This window comes from Equus quagga, chromosome 17 (assembly GCF_021613505.1).
Source record: "Equus quagga isolate Etosha38 chromosome 17, UCLA_HA_Equagga_1.0, whole genome shotgun sequence".
Taxonomy (NCBI): Eukaryota; Metazoa; Chordata; class Mammalia; order Perissodactyla; family Equidae; genus Equus; species Equus quagga.
Genome location: NC_060283.1, coordinates 35160004 through 35173513, shown reverse-complemented (window position 1 = coordinate 35173513; position 13510 = coordinate 35160004). Strand labels below are relative to the sequence as shown.

Below are 13510 nucleotides of genomic sequence, written 5' to 3'. Positions count from 1 at the left end.
GTGGTTATATTGAAGAGTTGTTTAATTTTCTGTCTTGGGAAAACAGTGTGCTACAGATGAAGTTTGATGTGGCACAATATGTGTCTCGAGGCCCTGAATCTAAAGGACTTAAGGGCGCAGGAGCCTGAAGCTTATTTTCTTCTTTCTCTCTCATTTCAGGATGTTGTGTGGGGGTTAAACTCTTTGTTTACTGTAAGTATATTGACCAAAATCCCAAGTTTTTCTTGCTTCCCGACTGCTGGTTTTAAACAGCACATAAAGGATAACAGGGAGATTAAAAACAGCACCATGTGCGCACTGACCCCCTCTTTTCTCTGGCACTTGTGAGAGTCAGAAGAACAGTGAGGTGGGAACGGAGAGGGCTTTGAGTGCGCATGGGGAGGTGGTCGGGGAGGAGCAGAGCATCCCCACTCCTGCCCTGCTGGGGTGGTCACCCGCATCCTGGGAGCGTGGGGCCGGTGCCACTGCTGTAGTCCTTCACGTGGGGCAGCCGTTCCTCTGGGAGCGTCTGGCCCAGCCCCGTGCCGTGCCCGCTCCCACCAGCAGCCCAGCAGGCAGCCTCTTCGCTCCCAGGTGAGCTGCTTTGGGTGAAGGAGTCTGTGGTGATCTGGCCTGAGGCTTTTCACAAACCCCGAGCCTTAGAGTTGTTCTCTTCTCAGTGACGAGCTGCCGAAGGTTGCCGTCCTCAGAAAACAGCACATTGCAGGCAGGGTTGGAGGGCAGGAGAGGCGTGGGGAGAAGTAAAAAGTGCCCAGCTGAAGCTGGCATTTGGATTTTTTACATAATATTTGTTCCTTCAAGTTTTTACTTTTTGACCATAAAAGAACTTTAAAGGAAATAAGCTTCAGGGATCTATCTCTGACAAAAAAGCTATGCTGCTTTTGGTAAAAACCTAAGGTCCCTCCATGAAAAGGAGCCTATCCTGGGCAGCCCATAGGACGGCGGGCTGTTGGAGGGGCAGCTTCCCGGCCCCAGCAGATGCACAGGTAGGAGGGGTGTGGTGCTCCCACCTGAGGCCCAAGGACACTGGCCTGGTGGCACGGCCCTGCGTTCAATCGGGTTCCAGACGTCATACCTGCTGGGCTCTGAGTTTGATGTTTATGACTGTGAGTTAGAAGAGAAAGAGAAAATCCAGCTACAGTCAGTATAGACACCATAGACTTATTAGAAAGTCATTCATCACAAAATAAAGGAGGGAAATGAATTTTTAAGGAAAAAAGAATGGGATTTCTATTTGGAAATATTCATAATGAGTGGGTTTTCACTCTCCAGTTATCAAAAATAGCATTAGAAATTAATGTGATTGCTATTTCTTCCATTTTCACCAAACTTTGGACAATTATATGTAAGCTGACTTCTTTCAGTCAACCATTAATCACCATTTTGAAAAAGCTACTCACATGTTCAGTACTCTTATATCAAAAGAACTTTAGTTCTTAATGGAATTTCTCAACTCTCTAGGTCATTTTAGCATTCACTGATAAAATTTCTGTTGTCTGGTTCCGTAAATGAAGACTTGTAACAACAGAAAACAGATTATTTCTTTTGTTTACTTTGAGTTTCTCTCTTTTTAAGGACCTTTTGAATTTTGATGATCCACTGAATATTGAAGCTGCAGAACATCATTTACGGGACAAGGTAAGCTAGTAACAGGAATGTTCCAGGTGGATGTGTTTGGTAAAAAGATAATTATTGTCTTTTGATAAGATAAGTATGAAACTGAGAATGTGGGGCCCAGGACTGGGGTGTAAAGCAATTTATAAACAGTGTGTTATAACACATGCGAGTGGTCTCAGGAAAGTGTTTGACCCAAGGTCAGTCAGGAGGGGTTTTATTGGATGTGATTTCCTAGTAGAATTCACTATGAATTCAGGCAACTGTTGCTGCACCTTATTAACAATCCAGGAAGACAGAAGGGAGAATGAATAGTTGTCACACCCTCCAGCGCCCTCCTGGCCCCCAGCTGGCTACATCACCTTTCGATGGGCTTGTAGGCAGGCATGCCTGTTTGCTTTTGTCTCCAAATAATGGGATGATATTTATGACCTCCTAACAATTCTCCTTTATTTTTAACTTTTTCCCTTTAAATTAATGCATAAACTATCACTCAGTCATTTTAGGAGCTGTTTAATAGTCCGTAAAGTGGCTCTACCCTACCTTTTTTTTTTTTAAAGATTTTATTTTTTTCCTTTTTCTCCCCAAAGCCCCCCGGTACATAGTTGTGTATTCTTCGTTGTGGGTTCTTCTAGTTGTGGCATGTGGGACGCTGCCTCAGCGTGGTCCGACGAGCAGTGCCATGTCCGCGCCCAGGATTCGAACTAACGAAACACTGGGCCGCCTGCAGCGGAGCGCGCGAACTTAACCACTCGGCCACGGGGCTAGCCCCTACCCTACCTTTTTCAACCATTCTCTTATTGGTGGGCACTCAGGGTTTCCGCATGGGGTTTTTATCTGACTACAAACAGTAATACAATAAATGTTCCCTGTACACACATCTGTACAACGTGCATAGAAAGGCATCGGATCTGGAGCAGGAGGCTGGGAGATGGCTTGTGTGCCTGGACAAGGCTGATAGAGGTTGTTCAGCCTCGCCTGGGGCCAAGCTAGGTAGCTAGTTAGGCCCAAGCAGGCGCCATTACCGTGCTGACTTGGTTTAGTCAGAAAACCTCGTGTTTCATTTTCTGAACCAGATTCCCTGCGAATCCTCACCAACCCCAGCAGTCAGCCACCAACACTGTTGGATTGGCTGACATTGCTCTGAACATATCAAGTTCTAAAAGCCATCAGTTTCATTCTAAATACTGTACTGAACGTTTGGAGCAAGTGCGTCTGTTTCTGTAAGACCTGCTGTGCCCCAGGTGTGCAGGGTGTTTTAAATGTGCGTGACAGAGGAACAGGGGTGCTGCCTCAGCAGGACCCCAAGGAGTGGGCAGGAGTGCCACTGCCGGAGACCTGAGAGCCACGGCAGCCAGCCCGTGTCCTCTGTCACAGGCCCCGCAGGGCACAGGAAGTCGTGAGCGGGACTGGAGGGTCAGTAGGTGCTTTTGGTCAGGCAGAGGAGGCTGGCTGTGAGCCCAGCGCCCTGCTGGGGAGGTCAGGAGACAGTAGAGGCCGTGGGGAGAAGTGCCCGTGGCGTGAGACGGCCCTGGGCGGCCCCTCGGCCTGTTCTCAGGGCTCACTGCCTGCAGCAGCCAGCCCTCCGCACCGCCTCTGGGCTCCCTGGCCGCGGGTGCTGCGCTGGGTTGCGCAGGACCTTGGTTTGTCCACTGCGCTGACATGCCCTGCAGGCATGCCCCGGGGCCCCCACCTTTTCAGGGGGCTCTGTTCATGTCGTAACTCCGTCTGTCACAGTCGCGGACAAGGACACCCCCACTCAGCACTGTGACTGTTGGCCGCCCTTGTGGACTAAGCTTGTCGGGGAAGGAAAGCAATGACAATGGGGAACACGCCTCCAGAGCCAGCTGGAGAAAGAGGTTACAAGTCGTCTTTTTCTTGGAAGGTTGCTTCCTACTCTGTATGAAATAAGGGGAAGACTTGCAGTTTATAAACTTATAGCCCCAGTAAGATGGGCCTGAAGTCCTCCGTACAGCGACAGCCCCACGTGAATTCTAGGATGAGTCCTGAGTAGTTACTGCACTCTCTGCTGTTTTGTGTGTTCGTTATTCATCCCAAGTTTGGCCGGTGGCCACTCAAGTGCCGTGTGAGGTGCCCACTGCTCAGGATAGATGAGTGGACAGATGGTCCCTGTCCCTGTGGAGTGGACATGCGACTGGGAGGAGGCGGAGCACTGATGAGCAAACATCACATGGGAGGGGGTCTGGGGGTCAGGACGTGCGTGGGTGAGGGGCGATGGGTGTTACTATTTTATGTCGGGTACTCAGGGCCTTTAGGATGTGAACCAAGTGGGGAAGCGTATTCCAGAGAGTAATGGCAGCCAATGCAAAGGTCCTGAGGCGGGAGTGTGCTGGGGTATTCAAAGAAGAGTACAGAGGCCAGCCTCACTAGAGCAGGCAGCAGGACAGCAGGGACATGATAGTAGCAGCAACCCTGAGGGCCCTCGCAGGTGCCAGGCACTGTCCCAGGCACTTCCCTGAGGGCATTTCTTCCCCTAACAACTCCACGAGGCAGGGACTCTTGTTATCCCTGATTTGTTGCTGAGGAAGCAGAGACACCAAGAAGGTGAGAGGCTCACCAGGAAGGGGTGGAGCCAAAGATTTGAACCCAGGCATTCTGGCTTCAGAGTTCAGGGTCTTCACTCTGGTCCTGCTCTGCGAGCCCCCAGGCAGAGTGAAAGGTGGGAGGCAGCAGAGGTCCGAGCATGAAGGGCCTTCTGGAGGCCATGGACTCTGGGCCTTGTCCTGGGTGAGGTGATGAGAGCAAAGGGAGTTAGACTAAGAAGCAGAGGCACCTTTGGTCTGAGGGCAGGATGGGGGTGGGGGTGTCTGCGGGGTCTTCACATCCTGTGAGCCTTGGCTGTGGCTCCTTAGGACTGATGGTGTTGTGGGCTTCAGGGTACCGTGGAAATGGCCTTGGGAGAGTTTTTGCTAGAGGCAAGTCAGGGCATCTGTGCAGCCTGTCTTTGCTGCAGGCTGCGTGGGAGCCTCTGAACGCAGTCCTGTCAACAAGTGCAGGCACTGGCAGTCAGGACCACCTAGTGTGCGATTGTAGCTCTCCACTGTCTCACCTGAGACCATGAGTAAGTCACTGAACCATTTCCAGAACTTGAAAACTAGGGACCCACCCTGACCTTGAAAGGGTCACTGTGCTAATTAAGTGTGGCAGAAGAGCAGGCCAGCTCAGTGCTCCACTGCCTTCTAAGTGTGTCCCCTGGAATAGACGCAGCTCCAGGCAGCAGCTTGCCACAAGAGGGTGCACGTCAGCACCCACCAAGAGCTGTGCTGTGCTCCCTGAATAGTGGGGGTCACATGGCCTTGCGCCTGTCACTTGATGGGACGGAAGCAGAGTGACCTCACAGGACATCAGTGACCTGGCAGCTGTGTTGTAGGAGTAAGAGGGTCAAGAGGCCGCCTGTTAGATCACACAGTGTCCTGCCACTAAATGTGGGCATTCTGAGGTGGGTGGGGTCCCCTTGCCCAGTCCTGCAAGGCCAGAGAATTTTGCTTCTAACTTTGAGAGAGAACAGACGTGGCTGCTGGCTCAGATCTGAGGTGGCTTTCCCTCCCGCCCATCCTGGCCTGGGAGATCCCCAGATCCAGACCTGAGAGTCAGTCCAGGCTCCCAGAAGGCCTCTGCTCAATGCGCAAGGAGGGAGCTCTACTCTGAGCCCACCCCTCCTCTCGGGCAGGTAGTCAGCCTGATGGTGGGCTGCACTTGGGCCATGAAGAGTGGGCACATTTTAAATAGGCAGCAAGGCAGCAGAGAAGTCATTCTGGGAAGACAGATGTGGACACAAGGGTCTTTCTGAGAGCAGCAGCCATAGCTCATACCCATTTGTGGTCAAGAGTCCTGGCTTGACTCATCGTGACCTTGACCACACTCGTGCACCTCACTCTCCCCATCTGCAAAATGAAGGGTCTTTGATCCCTTACTCTTAGAGCTTCTGTGTTTGTGTCCCCACCCCAGCACCCCGGCACAGTGCCTCGCACACAGTGGGCACGCAGAGTGGTGGGAAACAGCGTGCAGCTCCGTAGGTCTCTGATGACCCTGCCGCCTTGGTGACTGGAGGGTGGAGGCCAAGCCCTACACATGCTCTCGAGAGCTCCAGCAGGTCCTCAGCTCAGGTGGGTCTGACGTGCTCCTGAACTTTCGCTTCCCCTCACTAACTCGCTCCCCCTCTTCTCCCTTCTCTCCTGATCCCTCGCTCCACAGGAGGACTTCCGGAATAAAGTTGAAGACTACATTAAGCGTTACGCCAGATGATAGGAGGAGAAGACCGCAGGGCCGTGGACTGTGTGTTCTAAGTCTGTCTCAGCTTAAACCAAGAGGGAGCCCTCCTCCCCAGTCCTCACGCTCCCTCTCAGTCCCACTGGGTCGTCCAAGTCCTGTGACATGTTGTCCTGAGGAAGAACCTCTTCACGACCGCCCATTGTAGACGGAGAGATCCACATAAATACAGCAAGAAAATGTGTTTGGGGTTCTAAAGAGTTGTCTGCTTACCTTAACATGTTTACTTTTTGAAACTGTACTGTATAGGCTATTGATGAGAAGTTGTAATGAACTCAGAGTTGAGGCTAGAGCTTGCTTCTTCCCTTGTCCCAAACAAGATCACTTCCCTGCACAAGTGATGCTAATGACGTGCTCAGTGTAGCTCGCAGATTGGCGGCAAGAAACCCGCTACAAACTGTGATTGGATGCAAATTCTCTTAGCTCCTCCACGAATGGTGGCCCTGCCTAGGTGTCGTGAAGCTTCCCAGAATGCATAGAGTCATTCACTGTAGATCTCTTACTGAAATGCGTATTTTATTTAATGTAAGTATATTTTGGAACAGATTTGTAATTTGTACAATTTAATGCTTTAATTATTTTTTTCTATTCTCATTTAGTTTGTATTTTCATTGTATAGAGCAGACAGAAAGATGTTGGGTGAAGCAACTATTGAAGAGAAATACAAAGAAAATATGAAAGACACATTATTCATTGTGTCCAAATGCAGCGAGAATTTGGCTTTTAAAAATCAGCTCTTTTGCTTTCGGGTCCAGATGGGGCAAGGAAGTTTTGGAACCCTTTGAAGCTAGATCTGGATGATTTAAAAAAAAAAAAAAACAGGGAGACTTTTCTCACATGCTGCCCAGAGGAAACTGGCTGGAGCCCAGAGCAGCCCGGGGCCTTGGGTTTCTGCAGAGGCCATGTACCCATGGCCAGTAGCAATGCCTATGTAGCTCCTTATCAGAGAGCCAGACCCTCGTGCCTGAGGGACAGAAGCGATACCTCTGAAAGCAACCTACACAGCATCTGCTGCCACTGAGACCATATCTGTGGCCTCTGAGTTTGCTGTGGTTCGGGGCCCAGAATGGGGCCTGAGTCTCCTAGGCCTCAGAGGGCCGGGAATCAGCAGCAGCCTATAGCCATACTTGGTCAGGTCAGTGCGCTTCAGAGTAAGAACACCGAAGAGGCACATGGATTTACTCCAGCATTTAGACATCTGAACCAGCGAAATCAAATGCAAGATACATGTTTGTCTGTCTCCCCTGCTGCCTGCCGAGCACATTCCAGTTTAACTGACAGCCTCTTAGACCTGGACTCCCCCCAGCTGCCGTCTACCTGATCTATTTTTCTTAATTGATAATGTAACCTCTGGTGATGAGATCAGTCTGTCCTTAGAGATCAGAAGAGCAGTAATGTAGGCCATGCTTCCCATTTGTAGTCAGGAATTATGCCCATCAGACTTGAGGGTGGCCTCGGCTAATGGGCCACACCTCTGGTGCTCTGAGCAGGAAGGGTGGGGCTGGATTAAGGGCATGGTGGCATCTCAGCAGCTCAGGGCCTGTCAGGGAAGCACAGTAATCCCTGCCCCCTGAGGCCTGGGAGAGCCGCTGCAGTTTACACACTTACTCAGAGCTCTGCCCAGTGTCACAGGAATTCGCCAGCCGGGCACTGAGTCATCCTCTGCTAGGGGGTCAGGAGACCAGCAGCTGGTCTGCCCACATGCCTGATTTCTGCCCCTGTGACCCAGGGCATGCAGCTCCCTGCCTTATGCCAAACCCAGGCTCGAGTCATGACACATCTCACAGCTGGTGGTGCAGATGGAGGTGGAAGAAATGATACTGGCGCCTGTAGTTAAAAGGAAACGTGCATAATGTAGGTAAAAGACTGTGCCCTCTGGACCAGATGAAAGGATAATATGTTGTTAATTCTGACCTCAACGTATTTGCACAATAGAAAAATACTTTGCTTATCAGGGATCAAGTAATTCTTCAAAAATGACATTTCCACATAATGGGATCATCCGTTTCTGTCCAGTGGGAAGCCCTCAGGGGGATTTTGTCACCCCCTCCCAAGCCCCATCTTGTTAAGGAGCACACCCAGCTTGGCCCATCACATTGAGCAGCTGGTACTGTGCTGGCTACTTGGCCGGTGGGGCCCAAGGCACCATTGGTGGCTGTGGGACTCTAATTTCCAGGCTTTTGGTTTTTTGGAGTCTCCTCCCCACTCTCAGGCCAAAGTAACATTTGTGGCTGCCATCCTTGTGCCCCACCAGTCTGGTGATAGTTGATGATTGCCAGTCTGCCAGAGGGTGGGAATGCGGAGCCTCTGGCCAAAGAGGCCAGCCCTGGAGTCAACAGGAGTGAGGCAGGCCCTGGGGACATGAAGCTCCTGGACAGCTCTGACATTCAGTTGGGTCCCCATGACTCTACTGCTGAGAATTTGATATGTCAGCTGCATGTTTTCCAAGTAGACTTAGAAGGAAACAGTTCCAAGGTAGGCCTCTCAGAAGGAACAGGCTCCCCTGCCCGCGTTACCTTCCCTCAAACGCATACCTGCAAGTTACCTCCCTGTGCAGTCTTCCTAATGGTCCGGGGCGAGCGACCGGCTCAGACGCTGAGCACTGTATCCCAGCTGTGTCCCCTCCTTTTTCCCTGCAGCCCTGGTCCTCGCTCCTCATCTGTGTTGTTTGCACCCACTGTATTTGGATTGTTGCAAAGCACCGGCTTCACAAGACGCCCTGCTCTGCCCACCCTCATCTTCAAGCTCTGAAAGCCTTAGAGGGCTGCTTATATGGTTTCCACCAGCTACAGACTAACCCAGGTTGTGCTCCTGCTAGAGAAGTCACTGCCATACAAAAGCTCTTGTGAAAACTTAATCGAGGGCTGGTTCAGACTGTTCGCAGTAGCTAAAACATTCTGAATGTACAGTCTTTAAAAGGAGCGTGTACTTAGTATTTGCCAGTTTCAGCGTTTCAAAGTGTCCATGCATATTTTCCTCTGTACTTAGTTACATTCCAGGGACTCACACACTTGTCTGGAAAGACGTCATGGGTGCAGAAGGCAACAGCTTCCTTCCCCAAGCCTTGGCCACAGCCAGGCCAGTCCCAGCAGAGTCCCCAGCCCACTCGTGGGCCACCTGGTGGCAGAGCCAGCATATCTTTTTCTTAGGGCAGTGGAAACAGATTGAACAGCCCTGCTGCTGGGGTCTGGAGCTTGGCCGAAAGCCCCGGAGGGCAGACTCCCAGACAGTGGTGCTGGCCAAGGTGTGTTACACGTCCTCTGGGGCCAGACCCCGCGGTTCCCAGGGTTGCTGTGTTGTCCACCACCACTTCTTTAGAGAACTGCTGTGAAAAAAATCACAAATTCCTGTTAACATCAGACTTTTTGCTGATTTGATTATCAAATCAAGCAGAATTTTTTTCACATAAAAATTCCAGCAAGACATTAGCCACCAATTGCAGTCTTGAATAGGACACTTCTTTCCCAGCTAGTGCAGTCTATTCCAGGATTGCTTCCATTTTCATCCACTTAAGAATGTTTAATCTTGGAAAGTCAGGTTTGCTACAAGTTCATTGTTCTGGATATAATAAAATGTGTCTAGTGACATGCTAACATATAGTCTTAGTAAAATAACATTTTACTTTTCCTTTGCTAAAGAACTCGGAAAATAAAAACCATCACACCCTTCTTTTCTCCCTCCCATAGCCCTGCCTCAGACAAACCCAGCAGCCCTGAGGGCATAATCCAGAGGAATCCTCATTGCCCAGTGAACCAAAATTAATTCATTGAAAGAACTGTGGTTTGAAAAACGTTCTTCAAAAAACCCAGTGATAGAGGCGTTTGGGGACTTTGCAACGTGAAGAATGTCTGTTTATTCAGGTTCAGCTGTATAAAGAACTGAATTATTATAATCTCTTTTTTAAAAACCCATTTTAGGGTTTGTTCATTTTCATTGCTAAATTCACTGAGCCAGAGGTCTTCCAGTAAATTCACTGTTGTTTTTTTTTTTTGAGCTTATGTCAGGGCCAGTTGGAAGAAAATGCATGCCCCATGAGTTCCTGGTGCTGGAGGAGAGACTCTAGACAGCCCCATGCACAGCAGACGGATCAGTACTTGTCAGGGGCCAGTGACCAGGAGAGAGAGTTGGACAGTAGCTGTGGATGGCTGCGCACCTTATGCAGTCTCCCCACTGAGCCTCGGGTCCACCATTCACACCCAGGAGAGGTCTTGCCCTGCTCTGGTGCCCAGGTGAGGCCTGCTCGGTCTTCTCTCCGGCCTCGCAGGACTAACTTGTCCATATTGTATTTTTGGTGTTGGGTTTTCATCACCTCGGTGTCAGACCTCATTGACCTTCCTCACGACTCGTCACTCCCAGGCAGTGCGTGGCGCTCCGTGTTGAAACATTATTTTGTTCTTAAACCAGTTGTTGGTCTTAACAAACATCTCTTTAAAAATGTACTCCAACCTTGACAGCCCTGCCCACCTGTGCCCTTCCTTTCCCTGCCCATGGAGAGGTTGAGGAGCCATAGCTGGCTGCAGCGTGTGATAAAGAGCCTTGTTTCCTATTCCTAAGAGGTTTCAGCCTCAAGTTAGAGTCTGAGGAGAGGAAACCTGTCTCCCTGGGGAATGCTGTGGCTCTCGAAGGAGCAGGAGACACGGGTAGAGCCAGTGACCGTGGATCCCACTGTGGCTGCTGTGTGCCTTGCCAGACCAGTAACGGTGGCGTGTGACACAAGCCACAGTTGACATAGGAAGAGCAGCGGGTGGAAGAAGACCTGGCCAAACGCTCTGATGACACGGAGACAAACTGTTGGGCTGGCCTCCTCACGTCCTCCCCACCGTGCTGCCAGAGGCTTTCTGAAATGACCCTTCGCTGTGCCATGTCTTCCCACTGCCTCCAGAGTAAGCACCCTGGTGCCTGGCAGGTAGGGCCTGCCCACTGTGACCAGGCCCTGTCCACCCTGCCAGCCACTGTCCTGACGGCGCCGGCCTCCGAGTAGTGCTTCCGTGCCCTGGGGTGAGGTCTGCTCTCCCAAAACACCCAGCTCCCCTCTCGGGGCTCCTGTCAAGCTTCAGTTCCCATGATCCCACATTGAAGCCTATCTGACAGGCAGATGGACAGTTCTGGGGGATCCTCACCTTCCCAGGCTTCCAGAAGCACCGAGAGTGTGGTCTGCACTTGCTCACATATGTATGCCTGCCTGTCCCAGGAGTCCATCGGCAGCTGGAGCACAGGGCCTTATCCTAGCCATCCCGCAACAACTGAACAGGTTAGTACAAAGTGCTTATTCAGTGTTGACTAGAGGCAGCAGGAGCTTGCGCACACAACGACACTAGGTGCAAGCCTGCTCAAGACAGTCACTTCATCAGAAGCTGGGCACGCTGGCCACCCAGCCAATAGCTGAGGAGGGCATCTGACACCACACAGGTGTGCAATCCACCCTTCCATCAGCTGACAGATGCTGAACAGGTTGCTTTGCTTAAGTAAATGAGCATGTGAAAAAACACTGCAGGAAAAGAAGAAATAATATCCAGCAGACTCTTAGGATGAACATGATGGTGGAAATGAAGTGTAGGATTGAAAAACTGTTTCAGTGGAAAAACCACATGTTTAGGAAAATGCAGTAAACTGCACTTTTGACTCAGAATTAAGAAGTCATAAGGAAACAATAAGCAAAAATGAAATGGCAACAGGATGAAACTATAACCATAGTAATAAATCCGCAGCACTGTGGGGCAGTAGTGATGCTGGAAAAATAGACCAATGATGTGGAGACAAATTTAATAAATTCTCCCAGAATGCAGAAGAGAAGAGAGACAGAAACCATCAGTGAGATCATGACAGAAAGGACAAAGGGGATTAGTGCTTGTGGCTAAGATGGAGCTCCAGGATGGAATGAGCTCACCCATCTGAGAAAGCAAGCACCTGTAAGTATATGCAGAATGACAGTTTTCAGACAGTGCACAGGTGGTGCAGGGCAGTGACCCCTTGAGTGAGACTTGCCCGGCCTCAGCACGGGGAAGGGGGACCTCCGTGGAACCCAGCAGGCACTCTGACTTGAGATGGAACTAAGAATCTAGGGAGACCAAAGGAGCTAGCATTCCCAGGGGAGAGGGTCGCAGAGAGAGCGAGCTTTGGGGACCTGCAGAGGGGTCCTCTCAGGCCTTCAGCTGGATACTGACTAGCATATGCACCTGAGAAAACTACCTGAGGGTGGGGAAGAGCACCCCCCAAAAGGAGCAGAGAAAATGACACTTGGGGCTCACACATGACCAGGAAGAGTGCACATCCCCATGAGCTAGAGTGGAAAACCTTGTGATTCCCAGCACCCTAGAAAGACTAGAGGGGCTCAGTAACAGGAAAACATATACTAAAGGCTGCACTGGCCCCACCCAAAAATGTTACAAGCAAGCCTTAAAAGGGTGCAGTTATTTCAAAGTAACTGTGTCCCAGAACAAAGACAAATAGGATTTTAAAAACCCAAGCAGCCAAGCCCAGAAGGCCTGAGACTACCATCCCCTGTCCAGAGGCACCAGAGCAGCCAGACAGCACCTGCAAAAGGGATTCTGCCACAAGCACCTGGCCCCAAAATCCTCTGGCCACCATGGGCCTGAAGCTCTCTACCGTCCTGACACACTGGGGTCACCAGCGAGCACCGATGGGGAGCCCACCACCACGAGTGCCCAGCCAGGCAAGTCTGCATCCCTGCAGACCAGAGATTCCCATTCCCCAGTGAGACAATGACCAACCTAGCCTGGGGACGTCCCATCTCAGTAGATGGGACCAGTGGGAGTCCTAGCAGCACCAGACAAACCACAGACCAAAATCACACTGCAAAGGCTCTGCTGTGCCTGGGTGCTCTTTTGTCTGGTAAAACAAAAGACTTAAGTGGAACTCACAGTGTCTTAACATAGTAGAATATCCAGGATATGGGGCCAGCCCGGTAGTGCAGCAGTTAAGTTCATGTGCTCTGCTTTGGTGGCCCAGGGTTCATTGGTTTGGATCCTGGGTGTGGACCTATGAAATGCTTGTCAGGCCATGCTGTGGCAGGCGTCCCACGTATAAACTAGAGGAAGATTAGCACAGATGTTAGCTCAGGGCCAGTCTTCCTCAGCAAAAGGAGGAGGATTGGCAGCAGATGTTAGCTCAAGGCTAATCTTCCTCAAAAAAAAAAAAAAAAAAAATATCCAGGACACAAATGAAAACCACCATCAGACCAAGAACCAGGAAAATAGAAACTTAAATGGGAAAAGACAATCAAGTGACACCAATAATGAGATGAATCAGATGTTGGAATTACCTTACAAGGATTTTAAAGCACCCATCATAAAAATGCTTCAAAACCTGATTATAAATTCTCTTGAAACAAATGAAAAAAATCTCAACAAAGATAAGGAATTTACTAAAAAAAGAAAAGAACCAAGTGAAAATTATAGAACAAAAGATTTTAAAACTTCCTGGATGGCCTCAATAGTAGAGTGGAAATGACAGAGGGCAGAATCAGTAAACTTGAGGACAGATCAGTCTGAACAACAGAGAAAAATTAGACCGAAAAAAGGGAGCTGGGGGAGGTGGACAAAGCCTCCAGGACTTATAGGGGCAAAAACAAAATATCCAGCATTCA

General features: G+C 50.2%; 1 protein-coding gene across 1 annotated transcript in view; it reads left to right on the top strand.

The window, feature by feature from the left end:
* UBE2F (ubiquitin conjugating enzyme E2 F (putative)) overlaps positions 1 to 6494 on the top strand; it is a 51317-nt gene extending 44823 nt beyond the window's left edge. Inside the window, exons 7-9 of the mRNA XM_046643689.1 lie at positions 160 to 192; positions 1576 to 1638; positions 5830 to 6494. Of these exons, the coding sequence (XP_046499645.1) occupies positions 160 to 192; positions 1576 to 1638; positions 5830 to 5880 (147 nt within the window). The 3' untranslated portion in view covers positions 5881 to 6494. The remainder of the gene's footprint in view (positions 1 to 159; positions 193 to 1575; positions 1639 to 5829) is intronic.
* Positions 6495 to 13510: the final 7016 nt, after the last annotated feature.